General features: G+C 37.5%; 1 protein-coding gene across 1 annotated transcript; it reads right to left on the reverse strand.

The window, feature by feature from the left end:
* Positions 1 to 5,634: 5,634 nt before the first annotated feature.
* On the reverse strand, positions 5,635 to 15,275 carry LOC131148713 (probable serine/threonine-protein kinase PBL7). Its single transcript, XM_058098603.1, has 7 exons — positions 14,936 to 15,275; positions 14,038 to 14,282; positions 13,788 to 13,923; positions 6,810 to 7,068; positions 6,490 to 6,622; positions 5,922 to 6,180; positions 5,635 to 5,828 (listed from the first exon to the last, which is right to left on the reverse strand). The coding sequence occupies exons 1-7, from the start codon at positions 15,084 to 15,086 to the stop codon at positions 5,797 to 5,799; spliced, it is 1,215 nt and encodes a 404-aa protein (XP_057954586.1). The 5' UTR covers positions 15,087 to 15,275; the 3' UTR covers positions 5,635 to 5,796.
* Positions 15,276 to 21,010: the final 5,735 nt, after the last annotated feature.

Below are 21,010 nucleotides of genomic sequence, written 5' to 3' on the forward strand. Positions count from 1 at the left end.
TTGTGAATACAATATTAGGAATGTCAATTACCGTCAATTGATGAACCATCATTAATGATAATACATGCTTAATTAAAGTTAAGCGGCTCCCTTGAGATAAAAGTTTAAATTTCCAACCCGCTATCTTTTTCCTCAATTTAGCAACTAGAGGCTCTAAAATACAGGTCGTAAAATGACCCGATACCAAAAGAACACCCAAGTATGTAGTAGGATCCTCCTTTCGCAAAGCCAATCATCCTTAACAAGGATCGCTTCCGAACATAAGCAATTCTATTTGACAAAAAGATACTTGACTTGTCTTTATTTATCATTTGACCAGACTAATCCTCATATTTCTTAAGACTCTTGATAAACAATCGAATGGAACTTCTCTTATCATTGGCAAAAATAAGAATGTCATCCGCATAAAGTAGGTGAGATACCAAAGGCGCTCCACGAGGATGATAGTAAGCTCCTATCTTATTCTTCATAAATTTTTTCTTTAAAAGTCGAGAAAGAACTTCCTGCAAAATAATAAACACATAAGGAGATAGAGGGTTTCCTTAGCGAAACCTTCAAGAAGGTTTAAAGAAACCTTTATAAGTGGCATTCATCATAATGGAGAACCAAGGAGAGGAAACACATTCCGCCACTAAACCATAGAATCTCTGGGAGAATCAAAAGCTTTTCAGAACCAAGTTTAAAAAATCTCAATCGACCCTATCATATGCCTTTGTCATGTCAACTTCAATCATAACATTTCCACCATTAGACTTCTTATGCAGTGAATGAACCATTTCTTGTGTCAATGTAATATTTTCAAATATACTTCTACCGAGAATGAAAGCTCCTTACTCTGGAGAAATCAAAGAAAACAATAAACCTATCATTCTTGCAACAATAATTTTTGAAAAAAATTTTGTTGATAACACTACAAAGACTAATAGGCCTGAACTTGTCAAAACTCTGAGGATTCTAAACATTTGGGATTAGAAAAATGTAAGATACAGAATAAAATCTAGGAAGAGGAGACCTAGCAAAAAACTCTCTAGCTGCATCGATCACTTCTTTTACAATATCCCAACAATCATGGAAAAAAGTAGAACCAAAACCATCCGAACCTGGGCTACTATTTCTCGAGATAGAAAGAATAGCATTGCTTACCTTCACCTCGTACGGTGCACAACAAAGAGCAAAATTCTCCTCTTCAGAAACCATAAGAGATATAATATCATCAAGGTAAGCTGTTCAACTGGGTCCTACATCTGTTAAGAAAGATTGAAAATACCTTACGGCACCCTCATGAACAACCTCCATAAAATCCAACATTTCTCCATTCAAAAGGTTCAACAAATGAATCATAGCCTTCTTCCTATTTTGGTTCACAAATGCATGAAGAACTTTGTAATATTATCCTCCGCCTCCAACCACTTCTTTTTAGCTTGCTAAGAAAATACGAATCTCCTCCCTCTTTTCCCATGCTTCCAACTCGAGTTTTAGTAAGGAAGAAATCTTCCTCAATTTCTAGTGAATACCCTTCCTGAAACTGAGCCTCTAGACCCTCCATACTTTCCTCCAGTTTTTTAATGTTCCGATGTACATGTCCAAATACCTACTTGTTCCAGTTTCGAATTGCAACTTTCGTATGCTTCAATTTAGTAGCAAGTCTAACTAAACCCGTGCCAAGGAATTCCTCGCTCCAGGCTTCCTCTACGCAAGACTTAAAAGACTAATTAGTGTTCCATATATTCTAATACCTGAAGGGAGAAGGACCATATCTATGTAAATCTCTATGAAATCGAATAATCAAAGGATTATTATCTGAAGTCCTCCTATTTCCAAACTCAAAATAAATATTTGGCAAAGATTGGAGAAGAGTCGAATTATAGAGGACCCTATCCAATTTTGCCCAACTCCGAGAATGTCCACAGTGACCATTACACCAAGACATGTTGCTGCCAGGAACAACCAAATCCATAAGACCACAGTTGTCCAAGCAAGTATTAAATTCCTCTATAGCCAATAATGGCCTCGTATGACCACTAATATGTTCCGAATCTAAACGGATGATATTAAAATATCTCGCCACTAACCAAGGGAAATCATCCCTCTTTACAAACTCCAAATCATTCCAAAGATCTCGTCGATCTGTTTGACGAAATTTAGCATAAACAAATGAAGACAAGAACTTCTAGTCCACAAAACTAAAAATACCCGAAATAACTTGATCAGACATATGTTGCAACTCAAAGTGCACTCCATTTTCCCAAAACATCCAAAGTTTAGCCCCACTGATGCATCCACACAAAAATTCAAAAAATTTAGAAAGCCAGCCCATTGCAACATCAAACTTTCATCAGAAAATGGCTCTGAAAAAACCAAAATAGAAGACGAAAATTTTCTCATTAACTTTTGTAAACGACTTTTAGACGTATCTAAACCCCGCACATTCCACACTAGAATTGTATTAATCATAAATCAAATTTCTTTGAACAGGTAATAACCCGTTGAGACTTCTTCTCGCTTTGTCCATTAATATCCTTTAACTTAACAAGCGGAACATGTAAATCATCATCCGAACAATAGCCTTTTTTCCATGGGAGTTCCTCTAAAGTATTTTTCTCCACATCCCTATCCGATTCACAATTATATAGGACATACCTGGGCATGATTGTACACTCTTGTTCCAAGATTTTTGAAATTATGTTACAAGATGTCATCAACTGATCAAGCACTACAATAGTATCTTCCACTATTAAAATATCAGCGTCTGGAGCACCCAAGACTGGTTCAACAATCTCCTCCCTCTGCTCAATCTCATATTGTTTTGTGTTCATCTGAAAAATCTCCACTTCAAGTCTTGGTTCTTCAGGTAAAAACTCCCCCTCTTCCATCTCACTTTACGGAACTATCTCAACCACTAGCAAAATTTGTGATGTCGTTGCACCCTCTTGAACATGATCCACCTCTAAAGTTTCTTCAACAATGCATGGATCTCTCAATTCTCTCTGAAGTTCTTTCCTTTTATTCACATGCTTCACACGCCAAACTTCTTGTCAATTTTCTTGTCTAACATTTTTCGTATCCTTACGTTTATCCTCAAATTTATGTTTCCTTTCACCCACTCGGCATGCCAACTTGGAATGCCCTTGTCTATGACATTTCTCACAATAAAATTCTTACTTTTCGTACCTCACTTCCTACCAATTTTTTTCATTTGCAGAAACAACAATCAAGAAAGCATCCACCTGATTTGCTAATAAATCCACTTCCACGCACATTCTCGCACTCGTAGCCCTGGTTCGATCAAGTGTAGCATTGTCAGTTCCCAAATATCGACCAAACCTTGTGGCTAGAATCTGTAAACAATTAGGCATGTACATATGCATCGAAAGACTAAGGAGAAATAACCATTGAGAGGCCAAGGATGGTTCCTGCTTCAAATTGAAATCATTTGTCCATCGAAAAAGACGAAACGGAACCTAGCCAAAATTCTTCCTTCATATGAACCAGTACGAGAAAATCTCGTTTATTATTCATTTGAACCAGTACGTGAAAATCATCCATGAAACTAACAGAATGGATCTCTGAAAGGAACCTAAGACTTTATGATATTTAAAACGAATAACGTCAATGGATGGCCTAGAGCACAAAAATTTCAAAAATAACACAAATCGAAAATCTTCCGCCGCTTTGTTCATCTTAGCCTCAGAGAAAATGAATCATATGTCTCCATCTATATCAACAGTATATCTCATGACTAATTTGAAAGAGGAAGACGACAAGTTAACAGTGTGAGAATGTGATACTACATGGGCGTACGACAAAAATCCTGAACCACCTTTAGGAAGAGGCCCCACTAGTGAAGGATCCACTAGAGGGCCGGCATGCACCGCCATTGAACCTTAGGTCCGTAGGCGCCTAACTTCAGCGAGTCTCAGTCAGATTCATACCCAGGAGGAGCTCACGCCAGCAGCAGCGGTGGCAGGCTGCACCTACTCCTGCTTGCGAAAAACACTGGCGAACAGCGTAAGATCGTCCTTGTGTCGAAGGGGTAAGAGAGCTATCAGAGAGCGGCGGCGAGGCGTGGTCGCGACAGCGATGGCAGGCGACAATGATGGCAATGATTTGGTGGTTTGCAATGGTATGCAGCACCAACCAGAGAAAGAGAAGCACGGCTGGCGATCGAAAATTCTCTGCAACTGCAAATCAAGCGTTCGCTGCCGCCACCCTTTCCACCCCACCGCCCCCCCCCCCCCCAGCCCACAGAGTCTCATTGTGTCCAAGGGGCAAGAGAGTTGTCAGAGAGATCGGTGGCAAGGCGTGGTCGCAACAGCGATGGCAGCAATTTGGTGGTCTGCTATGGCGATCTCAATGTCGTCGAGGAGAGACAACTCCATGCTAACTATGCAGCGTCGATCGGAGAACACGGTCGACGATCGGAAGTTCCCTGCCCTAGGGTTTTTCCTTGCTCAGTTTTAGAGTGGGCATGTTTACAATAACTAGTGGGTTTAGAAGATTGATGAGCACACCTTTCCTAAAGAGCTTTCGATGCAAGTTTAACTCTTTAACATAAGGAAACATTAACATTACTCATCCATTTTTACTAGTGGTGGGCCGCCCAAAATTGAATAAGGCAAAAAGAACCCGTTCTAGAAAACATCCAAGAAAATTGACAAGTTAATTAAAATAATGAATGGATATTTGAGCCAACAAATAGGCTATTAAACCTAAGAATCACAAAACCTATTGAAAAATTTCAGATTTTCTGGAATTAGAAAAGAATAGAAATGTATTTGAACTTAAGTTGTATTTAATAAGATTTTTATTGGTTCAGCACAAGACTTCAAATCTACATTTCTACTTGAGTTGCAATTTTACTTTAATGTTACACTCGTTATTGTGTCCAAGCTCACCCTCTAACAAAAAATTAAATTATATTTCAAAAATGTTTAGTAAATTATAGAATATTTAATAATTTTAGTATTATAGTTAGTTATATAACAATAATATAAAATACTCTACTATTGTGAAACACTGTAGTGTTACTGTAAATAATATCCAAGTGTTTTATCTATCATTTTTAAAATATTCAACAATAAATTACTTTATTATATAATATCATCCTATAAGGTTTGTCTATGCATATGTTTAACATCATTTTTAAACATTAAAACAAAACTCCATAAATACCCTAAGCTTCGAACTCCCAGAAAGAGTTTAGGGGGTAAGCAATCGAAACAGTACAAGATTGGAAATAAAATTGTACAATGGAGGTGGACATCCAACCGAATGTCCACCAACTAGTTGTCTAAGACCAAACATTTTTTTTTCCCCTGAATGCTTAAATACTGTAAATTCAAAGCTCTGAATTTATTGAAATATACTAACTTTATGCAAATTTTTCCAAGAAAACTTTAATAGAAAATTTGAGTAAAGTTCAATCCAAATTCACACATTTTCAAATTTACAACCCCAAATTTTGAGCTCAAATGCAATATTAGAAATTCCTTTCCATCTCTCACCCCCTCAGAGGAGGCTGCCTAAGCACAGCAAAAAGTTGAAAGACAGCAACCACAAAATGCTGGCCTTCATTTCTAATAATAGTAGTAGAGACCCCTAAAAATAAAAAAACAGGAACAGTCGCGAGAGCTCTTGTCAAAGACTAATTAATTAGAATAGCTACTAAATTCTCAGGAAATCAACCATATTGTTTTGGGGCCATGTTCCAATAAAGTCGTTGATACATGAACCTTCTAACAAGGTCAGAGCTTCTTCTCCGAAGGGCACTCAAAACTACAACAGCCTATCTCCTGCTTAAAACATAGGACTAGAGAACTGCAAAAGCCCTAAACCAAAGGTATGTAAAAATCCCTAGTTAGATTAAGAGGTACATGGAGATGTCATAATTGGCTTCAATTAGTCTCTTAATCTAGCATTACCAGACCAATTTGCTGTGGGAGACGGCGTAGCATGAAAGCTCGAGCAGTTGCCTACCTTTGAATTAAGCCTGAGAGTTTTCACCAAGGGAACCAGCGACTGCACAACATCTGCCATCAGTGGCCTGTAATCTGCCTCTGGTTGCACGCACATTGCAGCAATAGCAGCCACCTGAATAACCTCCTTCATTGAATATTGGCCCTCTAAAGCAGGATCCATAATCTGCACAACCTTCTCTCTGTCTGTGAGCCGGGGCAAAGCCTTAACAGAAACGAGAAGAAAGAGACAAGAAAGGAAGCATAAGAATGCAGAAGCACAGAAGAAATAAGGGGGGGAAAAAAAAGAATTAAAAGAAAAATGAAAGGCATATGTATATGCAAGTATGTACATACATACATATACACAACAATGTCAAATCAGAAGTGGATCATTCTCAAATTTAATAAAATGGGTTGAACAGGAACTTCACAGCAAAAAATAAAATAAGAGGGCGAACATTGTGTCTGACATTACACAAGGAATAAATTTAACACAGTAGAACCAACAGAAGGGAAGAGATGTGAAATTCACCCATGATACAAGAACTCCTTCCCCAGGTGCTTTTTTCACATCAACTGGAACTCTGCCTGTAAGCAACTCCAAAAGGACGACACCATAACTATACACATCTGATTTCGTTGTTAGATGCCCAGTTAATGCATACCTGTCCATAAGAAAAGAAATTAAGTTACATGCTACGAATGACATGGTCAAAGTTTTCACTAAGAAGTATATTTAAAAGAACGGTGACACTTCAAAGAATCTATTTAAGGAAGCAATAGGCAACAAAAATAACACCAATGTAAATGAAGAATCCACGTTTCTATATGAGATGGTCAAAAAGGCCTTACTCAGGTGCAACATAACCCTGGGTACCCAATACGCGAGTGGAAACATGTCCGCCAGCTTTGTCAGATCCTAGCTTTGCCAATCCAAAATCAGAAACTTTTGCATGGAAATTTTTGTCTAATAGGATGTTACTGCTCTTAAAATCTCTGTGGATTACTGGAGGGTATACACGTTCATGCAGATATTCCAGACCTTTTGCAGCTTCCAGAGCTATTCTCAGTCGGGTTTCCCAGTCCAACTTTGGACAAACAGTGTCAGAACCTGCACATTAGAACTTGACAATAAAATTTCAACCTAGATTGCTCACCCGACAGAGAACCTCACTTGCATGAAAGCTCTTGCACAATGAAATTAAAGGAATGGTGACCATATGAACAACTACTCAATAGGGAAAACACAAAATATGTAAATATGTTAAATAAACTGTCCAAGAAAAATTCACATGGAGACCAAAAGGGGTATAGCAAAGTGTCACGAGCTAAGCTTGTTCAGGGCATTATGCTTGCCTGTGACCGCTTATCTTGTGTGCTTAGGATGGGTTTCCATCACGTAAATACTAGTGTAGGGTTATTTTTTGTTAGTAGAGTCTTTGTAAGCCAAATAAGGCAGTATGACTCCTCGGTCACTTTGACGTTTCCTAGTGTCAGGATGATAATTACATAAAAACCTCTTTAGGGGAGGGTGAGTGTTCATCAATCATTGTAAAACTCACTAGCATTTGTCAACGTGCTTAGCCTACTTGCCTCCCTCGCTAAGTACACCATGTCAACGGAGGATTTGTTAATGAATTACGTTTGCTTCAATGTTTACTGCTTGCTTGCCACAGCTTTCATGAATTGATTATTGTTTCCGCTGCTATCTGAATGAATGTTAATGAAAATGCTTCGTGGATGAATGTTGGTAAACGATAGGCTGGCTAGTTAAGCAAGAGTGTTTTAACTAGCGTCACCCGGCCCCCTTCACAACGGTGTGAAAATAGTTGGACCGTGACATTTGGTATCAGAGCCAAGTCGGTGACACTTGGTGAGAGACCAAGGTTGAGTTTCTACGTGAATTCGATTGCCTTCGTTGTTGGATTTGGGAAGCTTTGGTAAGTGACCATGGCACCAAACACTGCTGAGAGGAACAGCGTGCTGGAAGCACAGGTTGAGACAACAACCAACACTATGGCCGCGGAGGTGGCCCAGATGAGAGAACTTGTTGATGAGGTGATGGAATCACAAAAACGTCAAGCAGGTTTGATAGGCGACATGTCAGAGGACTTTCGCCACACAGTTGAAACTTTGCAAGCCCGGATGGCAGATCTGGATGCAAAGATGAATGTGATGGTTCTTGCTATGGGGAACTCCAACACTCCGGGAGTTAGCAAGACCAAGGTACCAGAACCCAGGACATATAGGGGTGCTTGAGATGTCAAGGAGTTAGAGAACTTCTTATTTGATGTGGAGCAGTACTTTCGCGTTGTGAGGATGGCCTCAGAACAGGCAAAGGTGGATACTGCAACCATGTACTTGATTGGCGATGCCAAACTGTGGTGGCGTACCAAGTACAGAGAAATTGAAAATGGAAGTTGTGTAATTCATAGTTGGGCAGACTTGAAGAGAGAGCTCAAGGCCCAATTCTTTCCTGAAAATGTTGAGTATAATGCAAGGAGAAAACTGAGAGATCTCAAGCATACGGGGTCGATCAGCGAATATGTGAAACAATTTTCTGCTTTAATGTTAGATATTCGGGATATGTCGGAGAAGGACAAGTTGTTCTATTTTCTAAAGGGGATGAAACCGTGGGCAAGAATTGAACTTCATAGGCAAAGGGTTCAAGACTTGTCAACTGCACAAGCGGCTGCAGAACGCTTGACTGACTACACTAGTGATGATACCACTTCGTCCAAACGGTTTGACGGAGAGGAAAACAGTGGAAAGTCTTTCAAAAATGGCAAACCCAAGAGTGGGGGAGTCGACTCTAAATCATCAACCTCAAAGGAAGTTTCGTCGTCTCAAGGGTTCAACACACCCAAGGGAAAGGGTAAACTTGAGTGTTTCTTGTGTCGAGGTCCTCATAAAGTTTTTGAGTGCCCTCACAAAGTATCACTCAATGCTTTACAGGCTTCCATTGCAGAGCAGGCAGTGGAAGATGATGTGGAAGAGGATGATGCCCCGAGGGTGGGTTCAGTGCGGCTGGTGAGCGCATTGAAAAAGTAGGAAAAAACACCAAAAGTTACACGAGCAAAAGGGTTAATGTTTGTGGACTTGAGAATCAATGGGAAGAGCACCCGCGCTATGTGGATATCAGGGCTACCCATAACTTTGTTTTGCAACCAGAAGCTTGGAGACTCAACTTATCCTTAGAGAATGATACAAGACGCATGAAAGCAATTAACTCTGTAGCCCAGCCTACTCTGGGAGTAGCCAAGCAAGTTACTGTGAAGCTTGGACAGTGGGAAGGTCATGCGAATTTCATAGCGGTGCCATTGGATGACTTTCCAGTCATTCTAGGAATGGAGTTCCTAAGGGGGACGAGGGTAGTGTTGATGCCTTCGGCTGGTTCCCTATGTCTGATGGGAGATCACTCGTGCATTGTGCAAGTCGTTGCAACGAAATGAGACAACGAGAAGTCCCTTTTAGCCATACAACTCAATGAAGGATTGGGTAAGGGAGAGCAGACACGTCTAGCCACGGTGGTGGTAGACAAAGAAGTAGGCCAAGAGCTGAAACCTACGACCATCCAAGCGGTGTTAAATGAGTATAAGGAGGTGTTGCCGGATAAGCTACCTCACAATTTGCCTTCCCGATGGACTGTGGAGGATGAGATCGAGTTGTTATTAGGAGTGAAACCACCTGCTAAAGGGCCATGTCGGATTGCGCCTTGAGAGATAGTAGAGTTGGGGAAGCAACTTGATGAATTGGAAGCGGGATGTGTCCGCCCTTCCAAAACACCGTTGGGAGCATCGCTGTTGTTTCAGAGGAAACATGAAGAGCATCTACAGAAGGTATTCGACAGGCTGAGGGAAAACAGTCTGAATGTGAAGAAGGAGAATTTCTCTTTCGCTTGGCGGAGCAACAAATTCCTTGGTCAAGTGGTTGAACAAGGTCGTATCCGGAGGGGTATGGAGAAGGTAAGGATGATTCAAGAACGGAAGATCCCCACGAAAGTGAAGGAGTTGCGTTCCTTTCTTGGCCTTACTAGATACTGCAGGAAGTTCGTTGAGGGGTATTCGCGGAGAATGACTCCAATAATAAGACTACTAGGGAGGTATTATTGGCCGCACACGCGGAATGATGTGGTTGATTATGCCAAAACTTGTCTCACTTGCCAACAAGACAGGGGGGGCAAAAGAAGTATGGTACTTTCATGGCCGCACCAAAGTACTATTCGGCAGAGGAGACGACACAATTGTTCCTTGTGACTGTTGTGAAACATTGGGGTGTTCCCCAAGTTATTATTTGTGACCAAGATTTAATGTTCACTGACAACTTCTTAACAAAGTTTTTCAGGATATTCAGGTCACATCTTGACATCTCTTTGAGTTATCACCGACAGACAGACGGATAGATGAAGAGATTCAGAGAGCTACTAGATGAGTACTTATGTCATTGTATCAACGACAACCAGAAGAATGGCGTGCAACTACTTGATGTGGCTCCATTCTGTGGCAACGCCCAAAGGCGCTCAACAACCAACAAGAGCCCTTTTGAGCTTGTTACAAGCCAGCTGCCGCTGTTACCTCACACAGTGGGCAAGCCGTACAGACGAAAGAGTCACAGGGCGTACATCTTCACCAGTGAAGGGAGACAGAATGCAAAGTTTGCCCAAACCTATCTGGAGAAAGCTTCTGAGCAGATGAAGAAGTGGGCAAATCAGGAGAGAAGACCACAGTTTCATGTCAACTGCCTCAAGCCATTCAACGCCAATACCATCGACATGAGCAGAAGTCAGTCAAACAACACAGAGTTGAAGACAGTGCAACTTGACAGACATGAAGTTGAAGAGATCCTTGCATATAGAAAGTTCATATCCTCAAGGAAGAAGCAGCAGAAGTTCCTAGTGAAGTGGAAGTGCCTTGATGACAAAGAAATCAGCTGGATTTCTGTGGAAGATTTGAAGCCATTCGTGGACAAAGTAAAAGTGTACCTACCGCCAAAAGTCTACGAGGACGTCGACCGCATAAGTGGGTGCGAATGTCACGAGCTAAGCTTGTTCAGGACATTATGCTTGCCTGTGACCGCTTATCTCGTGTGCTTAGGATGGGTTTTCATCATGTAAATACTAGTGTAGGGTTATTTTCTGCTAGTAGAGTCTTTGTAAGCCAAATAAGCCAGTATGACTCCTCGGTCACTTTGATGTTTCCTAGTGTCAGGATGATAATTACATAAAAACCTCTTTAGGGGAGGGTGAGTGTTCATCAATCATTGTAAAACTCACTAACATTTGTCAACGTGCTTAGCCTACTTGCCTCCCTCGCTAAGTACACCATGTCAACGGAAGATTTGTTAATGAATTATGTTTGCTTCAATGTTTACTGATTGCTTGCCACAACTTTCATGAATTGATTATTGCTTCCGCTGCTATCTGAATGAATGTTAATGAAAGTGCTTCGTGGATGAATGTTGGTAAACGATAGGTTGACTAGTTAAGCAAGAGTGTTTTAGCTAGCGCCGCACGGCCCTTCACAACGGTGTGAAAATAGTCGGACCGTGACACAAAGCTTCCACAACCTCTCCATGCATTTAGAAATGAAACAAAATATCATTAATCAAGCACTGAAAACAGTGCTAAAATATTGGCAAAATACACTTGATGATCCTCAACAATGACACTTATTACCACATCCACGGGTCAAATGAAATACAATGACATCATTCTTAATTTTTCAAACAACCTTTTTTACCCTTATTAAAGTTCTTCCAATCCACCTCTCTCCTCTCTTTCCTCTTCTCCAACATCTTCTTCTTACCAATCTTTGCACAATCAGTGCTCAAGAGACATATTAAAGAGAGGAAAAGAGAGCTATGAACCCCTCCATTATGATACCCTAGAAGCTTCACTGGTTGTCTCAGAATGTCAGCATAAGGGATGGTAGTCTAAAACAGGGTCAATTATCATCACCAGCAGTTGCGATGAGGTCATTAGAGGCTTGAAGGAAGTCACTAGAGCTCATTGGTGTAGCGATAGAGGCACCTCAAAGGATCAAGGGGCATTGGATAAACAGAGAATGATTTGAGGTTGGGATCACCATCTTATCACTGACGTTCAAATTGCCAGGAATTCATATACTAATGTAGAATAGGATTTTGACCAGAGGAACTAGAGCAATTCTTACCCCTTTGTTCATGGTTAGTTGCATCTCTGTTGAAACCAATTTAAATTTCAAGCAAGGTGGAAGGTATGACAATTAAAAGACGCAAGCTCAGACCCACAAACGCTGAGATGACTAGGTGAGCGAAATGGACACAGAAAGAATCACATGACAGTTCATTTGACATTGGCATGAAAAGAAACATCCAAAGTCGGTCAAAGATTGCATATCTAGCCCCTTCTGCAATTTCATCAGCATCATTCTCTCTGCATCTTTGCCTCCCACGTAAGCTAAGAAGTAAGAACCTAATCCTTGTGGCTCTCTTCATTTCTCAATTCAAAGGTGGAAAGGAAGAGAGTTAATGTTAGGAATCAATGTTGTATTAGTATTATCATATTGAATTGATCCAAAGTTGGTGATGGATCACCGCGAATTCTAGATTTGGTGGTGAACTGTGGAGAGAACCTGTGAAAGATGCTACAGAAGGGTTATTTTCTGTTGATGGTGAATTGAAGAAAGATTTCTATACTTGGATCTAACCACTTCTTGTTTTACTCTCAGTTGCAAGGTCAGTTTTGTTTGTTGTTTGTTATAATTGCCATGAACATTAGGCTGAATAGCCCATAGTGTTAAAGAAAATCCGAATCTGCTTCTCTTCTTGCTTTGGGGGGAGGTCAGCATTTACAAAGCATCACAAAGAAAAAAGGTCAGTCAAATTTTTTAAATGTCAGAGAATATCCCCACTTTTTGGCAAAGTTGAGTGAGGTTGATTTATTTTCAAGATGAATAGCATAGGAAACCACCTTGAGTTTTATACAATGATTGTGAATTTGGATCGCGAAAATCCAAACACAAAAGTATGCAATCATGTTTGGTTTAGTGTCCTTGAAAGGTAGACAAAGATTTTATTGAGAAAAGTAAGGTTAAACAGGTGCTATATATAGAGAGAACAATAATCACAGGGTGGAAAGCCATTCATTACAATGCAGAGTGACATCCTCACATGCTGAGCAATTCCTTGCATTTTTGCATCAGCATATCATACCATGCCAATGATAATGCAGCAGTGCCAGAAACATGCACATCTCATGTTTCCGATCAGTAACAAGAATAGCAAACTTCAGCATACTGCCAAGCTCCCAAAAATGCAACTTGTAGAATTTCAAACTTCCACAATCTCTTTGGACATTTTTCTTTCCTCTCTCATTCTTGCTTCCCTTCTAGCACCCTAACTTCATACAACTATGGAGTTTATCATGTTCCCCCCTTTCACCCTTGTGCCTGCCTTTTAAGGTGTTTCCTCCTCTATTGGTTGCCTCACAGTTCACTGAATTACATTTAGTAACACTTCAGAGAAAAATGCAAACAGAAAATATATCAAAACACAAAAAAACTAAACACATGATATGGCATTGAATATTTACTTGACCCATAATTTCAGTGAAACACAAACTAAAATCTCTCCAAGGTATGTAATTATATGGCATCTAACTATTCTAGATCTCCTTGCTTTTTTAACCCTCCAGGTTCTTATGAAGAATAGCAGAATGTATGCCATTTATATCTCATCAAATGAATGAAGGAAAGAGAAAGGCGAACATTAAAAGACTTTAAGTCCAGTTTCCCACATTTCCTACTCAGAAATGTAGATGATAAATGTTAAAACAAAATATAATGCACTTACCACTGATTGGATACAAATGTTCCTGCAGACCACCGTTTGTCATGAACTCATAAACAAGAAGCTTATGGTTAATTTCCGAACAGTACCCAAGCAATGCCAGTAAATATGGAGACCGAAGTCGACCCAATAATTCCACCTTTAATACAACATAACTAATTAATCAAAAATACAAAGTCTCGCAAAACCCAAAAAATATGATAATCCAACACAATTTCATATAGAATATAACAAAATATTTGAAGGATCAAACCTCCACATTGAATTCCTCTTCCCCCTGCTTCCCTGCCTGATCCATAAACTTAATGGCAACTTTTCTCCCGTCTTGAAGCACTCCTTTATACACTGAACCAAACCCACCATGTCCAATCACATTAGACTTGCTGAAACCTCCAGTCGCAGAATGAAGCTGCTTGAAGGCGAATACATGCAGGCCGTTCTCAGTAGCAACTTGCAACTTCTCAAAGCCACCCTTCTCTTTGTCCTCATGCTCAATTCCTTCAAAGAGCGCCCAATCAACGCCAATTACCCAAACAATTAAACATATAACCTTTCCACTATTTGGTACATGAGAAAATAAAAAAATTTATTCAACTGCGACTTATTCAAGTTCCTTAGTTCGTTTTCATTTTCGGTAAACCAAGAAGAGGGTGTGACACACAATTCAAAATATTCTTTTCCTACTATTTTCTTACACATCATTTGCTAAATAGTTCAAAAGTACTTTTTTGCTTTTGAGAGGAAATTGCATTCACTTTAGTTATAAAGCCCAAAAAACAACTTTGTCAATGATTAAAAGTATTCCCTCAGTTTCATCGGCAGCCGAAAAAATAAAAAAGGGCAAAACTTAACGAACTTTTAGCTCTGATTGGTTGCATAAAAATGAAAAAGGAAAAAAGAAATTGAAACATCACATTTTGATTACTTAGGACACTACTCAATGCAACTTTTTAGCTGGACCACAACATCATTAAACCTGTATATTTGAAATTTATACCTTCCTTTATTTCCCTCAGCGCTCTCAGCAACCAAACAGAGAGTAAAAACTTACTCTAGGGTTTCAGCAATAAAAAGCAGTGGAAGTGTGAAATCAGAGCACTGAATCGACAATGCAAGATGAACATCGCTACAGGAAATCTAATGTGACTCACTCATTCGGTTCCTGAAGCGTTTGGAGACCTTGTTGCGGATATAGCAGTAGTAGCTGAAGGCAACCAGCAAGGAAACCACTGAGAGAGTAGCAAGAAACAAACTCACAACCACGGCTACGCGGTCCTTCCTCTGGTAGTCATCCGGAACCATGGCTTCCCAGCGCCACAGCCAAACCCTAAACTAGCCCTGAAAAGTGGTCAGAGCATCATGAAGTGACGATGCCATTGGAGAAAAGAACGAGAGAGAGAGAGAGAGAGAGGCCCTCTGCTTTTTGTTTTCGGCTCGTCTCGTTCTGTCTAAGAGAGAGGCACTGTGCTTTTTGTTTTCGTCTCTTGTCTCGTTCTGTGGCGCGCAGAACATTAACGAATATTGGGCAATGCTAGCGTGGTGGCTGTCCCACTCTCTATTCCTTTAGCCACGTGTCACAATAAGAAGGATTTTTGAAATGAACGTAGTGGGTTCAATCATAATTAATTTTTACAAGAAAATCTTGTCATATAAAATATAAGTAGACTTAAAGTGGGTATTTAATTATAGTTTGTATGAAATTGAATATCAAAAATATCAGGTTGTTGATTTCATTATGATTACTGTGAAGAGTCATTTTGGTATAATTTTTTTTTATTAAAAAATTTATATTTAAACTTCATAATAATTGAAGGCTCATTTGCAACTCAAAAAATATTATAGAAAACAATATATATATATATATATATATATATATATCCACATTTACAGTTATCAAGAAAAATAGAAAAAATAAATAAAACATGTCAAATTTATGAACAAAATTTTAATTTAATAGATTATTAACTTTTAATTTTTCTTAATTTTTAGTCATATTAAAATGAACTTTTATTTTTTGTAGTAATTAATAGATAAAGAAAATATGAGTAAAAATAAATTTCCTTTTTTTTTTTTTTTTTTCCTTTCTCCAAACAAAATCTTTGATTCAAACAAACTCTAAATTAATGCAGAATTATAAGAAAAATGAAAATGAGGAACAAATCATACAAACATAGTAAAATGTTGTTTTAAAGAGTTCTTTTTTGATTCATTAAAGAAACAAAAGAAGATGAAAAGGAGTTCAAAATCTTAGATGTATATAGAGGCTGCCCTAATAAATTTCCTTTTTCTCTAGACTTCTTAAGGAGTAATTAAATTAAAGGTAATATCTTATAATTTATTTATTTTTTGTTTCAAGTGAAAGAGCGAAAGAAGGACAGTTAAATAAATTGAACGAAAAATAATAAGAGGGCATATTGATGCTTAAGAAAATGTGTTAAAACTATTATAGATTATACAATACATGTGTTGTTGACTTTTTGAGTCTGATCCTTATTTTGATTATGATAAATTACAGTATCTCATCTGTGTGTTTTGAGTATTTGAACAGGTTTATGTTTTAGTAAGCACAGATGATGATGCAACTTGAAAGTCGTAAGAGCACCTAAATGAACATACCCCAGCGTATTCTATAGAATTACAAAGGAGCAGAAGACTGAAGATTTTATGTGTTTTTCAATTGTAATAATTGTTTAGGTTTATTTGTGCATGCATCTCATGGTTTAATTTGAAACTCATAAATGACCTTAGATTGACCATAGGACCTCCAAGAAACATGAAAAATCTTTTATTTAAATGCTAAACTTACAAAAGGCTTTTAAAATGATTCTAAAGTTAAAAGATGGCAAAAACAAATTTTTACACAAGGGTCGGTCAACCGGTCAGCCGACCGAACAGTAAAGATAAGCACTTTTCTTGATCAATTAGTTTTTATCTTAAAAGGTGCTCAACATGAAAGTTATGGAATTTTCTCTTATCTTTCTGTTGATAATAAGAGTGTCCAAATTGGAGTTATATAAAAAAAAGTTATGGTCAAAACATTGAGAGGTGTTCGTAATAGAAAAGCTCCCTTCATGTTTCTTCCGTCTCATTGATGGGCATTTTTCTCAATCCAAAACTTCTTATCCTAAAATGTGTTCAACATGAAAGTTGTTGAATTTTCTCTTATATTTCTATTTATATCAAGAACGTCCAATTTGGAGTTGTATAGAAAACGTTATGGCCAAAACACTAAACAGTGTCGGCGCTAAAAACTCGAGGCTGGTTGACTGAAGCTCGCGGATTTCAAGCCTCGGTCGACCGAACCTTGAGCTCAGTCAACCGACCTTCTCGAAAAAGCATCCCAACGGCTGGAAAATGGCTAGTTTTCAAAATAAAAATATATTTTAAGGTCCCAACAATTATATAACGGTCACAAGAGATTTTTGTCTATAAATACAATCTCAAAACACTTGAAAAATATTGGAGAATCATATTAAAATTATTTCTTATCATTCTTTGATTGTCTCCCCATTTTTACACCTCATTCATGTTTTAAATTTCTATTTCTCCTTCTCCTTCTTAAAAATTTGTTTGGATAAAAATATTTTTAGGGTTTTATTTTTTAAAGGCTCAAGCATATATTTAAATTCATATGTATATTGCTTGAAGGTCTTGTTCCCTCTATTTTTCAAAGTTCAAATTTCTCCTCTACTCTTCTTTTTGAAAAATTATTTTTGGAAAAAAACATCTTGAGGGTTTTATTTAGAAAGGCATGAACTTATATTCATGTTTATATATTGAAAACAAAGGTATAGTCCCAAGAGGGGGGTGAATTGGATTTTAAAATTTTTCTTTCAAATCTTTTTAGGAATTCTTAACTTATTGTTGATTCTTCAAACTTTCAGCAAAAACTTATTTCTTTATTTAATCCACAACCACACAAACATTCAATCATTCAAGTAATCAATCAACCAACCAATCAACCACAATTTGAAAGAAAACAATCAAACCAAGATTAAAATATACAGCACTTTAGGTAATGTAAGAACTTAAGATGGTTGTTTGTTTATATAAGTCATATGAATATAAATTTGAACCAAGCCCTGTAGTGAATGATAATTTATGCTTGCTGATATAAAACCCTGTATTAATGGATTTGCTTCTTCGATATGATGTGCAATATAAATCTAACACTCTTTCCAAAAACTTAGACTTTAAATAAACTTTTAGTTAAAGAGTCTTTGGGGTGTTGACCAAACAGCGTACTCCCTTGTGGTTTCCACAAAGTATTGATCAACCAACGTACTCCCTTTCGATTTCTACAAGCCCAAAAACAATTTATACTTCAGTTTACTTAATTTCCAAACTTCTTAGTATAAATGATTAAGAATTTAAATCATCCACACAATTAATATGTGCTGAAAATAAAGAGTAAGGGAAAAAGAGAGTGAGACCGGGATTTTTACGAGGTTCTGCTTATACCAGCCTATGTCCTCGCCTTTGGCAAACCACCAAAGGATTACTAAAATCAATTCCTTTGCTGGACGGAATAACACCGTTTACACACACTCCTTCAGTAGGCTAGAGCCTGCCTCTCCAAACGATATACCCTCGTTCGGTCACTCCTTCAATTAGGTTAGAACTCGCCTCTCTAAGCGATATCCCCATGTTTAGCCAACGATCCAAATAACATTGAACCATCTATATTTACAAGATACAAATCAAATAGACGTACAAAGAATGCTCTCAAATAGAGCTGATTAGTACAACAATTTAGCACTATAATATACTTCAAAGTAAATAACAATATGGAATATAACTTGAAGCTCAAGGGAGTATATCACCGATTAATTCTTTCAATGATTGAAAGATTTAGAATTTGTAGCACAAGATTGGTGATTGAATGTCAGCAATACTCAATTGAATTCATGCACAAGATATAAGCAAAAGAGCCTTTCATTGATGGAGCAATTGAGAGAGTTTTAAAGCTGAAATTGATTCTTGGTTCTTAATTCAATGATATTGAGGCTTATTTATAGACTTGAAAAATTATGTAACTTGATTCCCAAGTGACTTGGAATATTCCCCAAGTTTTCATAAAGTTTGAGCCCCAAGCAATCTCATTTAAAAAATTTATCCGTTATAAAAATTTAAAAACTGCCGCGTGATAGTTGACTGTCCCTTTTTGGGCAGTCACTTGTCTAGTTAATTTAAAGGGGCAATAGGGTGTCAGTCGCCTGACTGAACACGGACAGATGCCTCAAATTTCACTATCAAGCTGTCAACTTCGAGCACCCTTCAATATTTTGGTCATAACTTTTTCTTTGTAACTCCAAATTTGACTAACTTAGTGTCAAATGAAAGCTAAGAAAAACTCCCACAACTTTTATGTTGAACACATTTTAAAATAAGGACTTTTTGATAGAGAAAAATGTACCTCAATGCGGATGTAGAAAAATTAATAGCATTTGAAAAATCCTCTTTTTTCGAGGTTTTTATTCAAAAAATGATTCTAACCTTTTTGAAACAATTTTTGACCTTATAAAAATATTTTCCAAGTATGTTAAAAGGTATCTAAGTTCAAGAAATTAACTTAAGAGTTTCATGCATTCATATTGAAATTCTTTGAAGTACTTACATGAAATTTCCTATAGACTCTTTCAAATTTTTAATTCTTAAATTCCTTAAGGTATTTATGCTTGTTTCATCTTTCTTTGAGCTCTCATCAAGTTCTCTTTAATCATCATGCTCTCATGATCTTCAAGTTTTATCTTTTAATCTATTTTTGAATCCATGTTTTAAGCTTCATATTGATCATCCTTCTTTGAAATATAAACTTTCATGAATCCTTTTGAACACTTGACCTTGCATTCATCATTGAATCCTGAAATGACAACACTTAACCAAATATGTTAAGTTCTACTTGCTTGTTAATATCAAAACAAAATGTTAAGCCTTGTAAGGCAAACATATATAATGCTTGATTGCCTTTTTTATTTACATCATTGGTTTTCAAAGAACAAAATTTCTCCCACTCTTTTTATTTGAAAAATTATTTTTGGATAAATTTTTGGTTATTCAAATAAGGATTGAGCACATGTTTAATCTCATATATGTGTTGCTTGAAAGTCTTATTGAGTTTGATTTTTAATGTCAATCTTTAGGAAGAAAACCCAAGTTCACTTATTTTTATTTGAAACTATTTTTGGAGAAGAACTTCTTGGATTATTTAAGAACTTTGAGCATATATATTGGCTTGAAAAGGTTCTTGAGAAAAGCTTTGAACATGTATTTAATCATATACATATTTGCTCAGAAGGCTTGTTGATTATTTTTTAAGGTTATTTCAAAAGAGAAAATCATTTTCCATGCTCTCACGTTTTTATTTGAAAAATATTGTTGAGAAAAAAAACCATACTCTATTGAACTTCATGTTTAAATTATATGAGAGTGCATAGAGTATTTCAATTTGTACACACCTGCTTTTTAAGAAGCATTTACTTGTACGTAAATTTTATTATATATTATATTCCAAGCGTGGCCTGAAAAGGGAGACTTGCCCTGTCAAGAGTCCCAGATAGACTTAGACCCGGTTAAGAAAGTCTCGGCTTGGTTCAGACCCGGTTAGGAGAACTAGAGCACCGTCCTGTAAAGTGTATTGGTTATGGCTCAGCCCTGTAATTTGAGCTGGGGAGTGTCCGCCCCCGTAAGGATAGTGTAAGTGGCATCGCTCCGCCCAGTTAAAGTGAGCATTTAGTGAATCCTTAGGCTATTGGCTTAAGGCGGGAACGTAGGTTGGTTTGGCAAACCTCAATAACAAATTTGGTGTTTTTTCTCTTCCCTATACATTTTACATTCCAGCACATGCATGTTTATATTTAAATTTATTGTGCATGGTTTAATATTTGCATATTCTTAATACTTGTGAAATTGGTGAAAGCTTAGAAAGACCCTAAGTTGTGTTATACTGATTGTGATTTGAAGTCAACCTAGGAAGAAATTTTTAAATACTCAATTCACCCCCTCCCCTCTTGGGAATACATCATTCCTATCAATTGGTATCAGAGTCAGGTTACAGTAAGTTTAATTGTTATTTGCATAAAAATTGCAACGACTCATATTTTGGTGTATTCCTGTTTTGAGGGTCAAGTCTTTGAAAATCCTCCCCTGGTTTTATTGTATAGATTTTACAGTTTGAAATTTAAAAATAATTTTTGTAAAATCAATTGATTGGAGGATTTTGAAAG

Source organism: Malania oleifera, chromosome 2 (genome assembly GCF_029873635.1).
Source record: "Malania oleifera isolate guangnan ecotype guangnan chromosome 2, ASM2987363v1, whole genome shotgun sequence".
NCBI classification, from domain to species: Eukaryota; Viridiplantae; Streptophyta; class Magnoliopsida; order Santalales; family Ximeniaceae; genus Malania; species Malania oleifera.

Excerpts from the sequence above, each read along its gene's own strand:
- LOC131148713 (XM_058098603.1), bottom strand. The coding sequence starts at position 15,086 with ATGGTTCCGGATGACTACCAGAGGAAGGACCGCGTAGCCGTGGTTGTG. Across the intron at positions 14,283-14,935 it reads ACGCTTCAGGAACCGAATGA|GAATTGAGCATGAGGACAAA; the intron begins GTGAGTCACATT and ends CGCTCTTTGAAG. Across the intron at positions 6,623-6,809 it reads CAGGGTTATGTTGCACCTGA|GTATGCATTAACTGGGCATC; the intron begins GTAAGGCCTTTT and ends TCTTATGGACAG.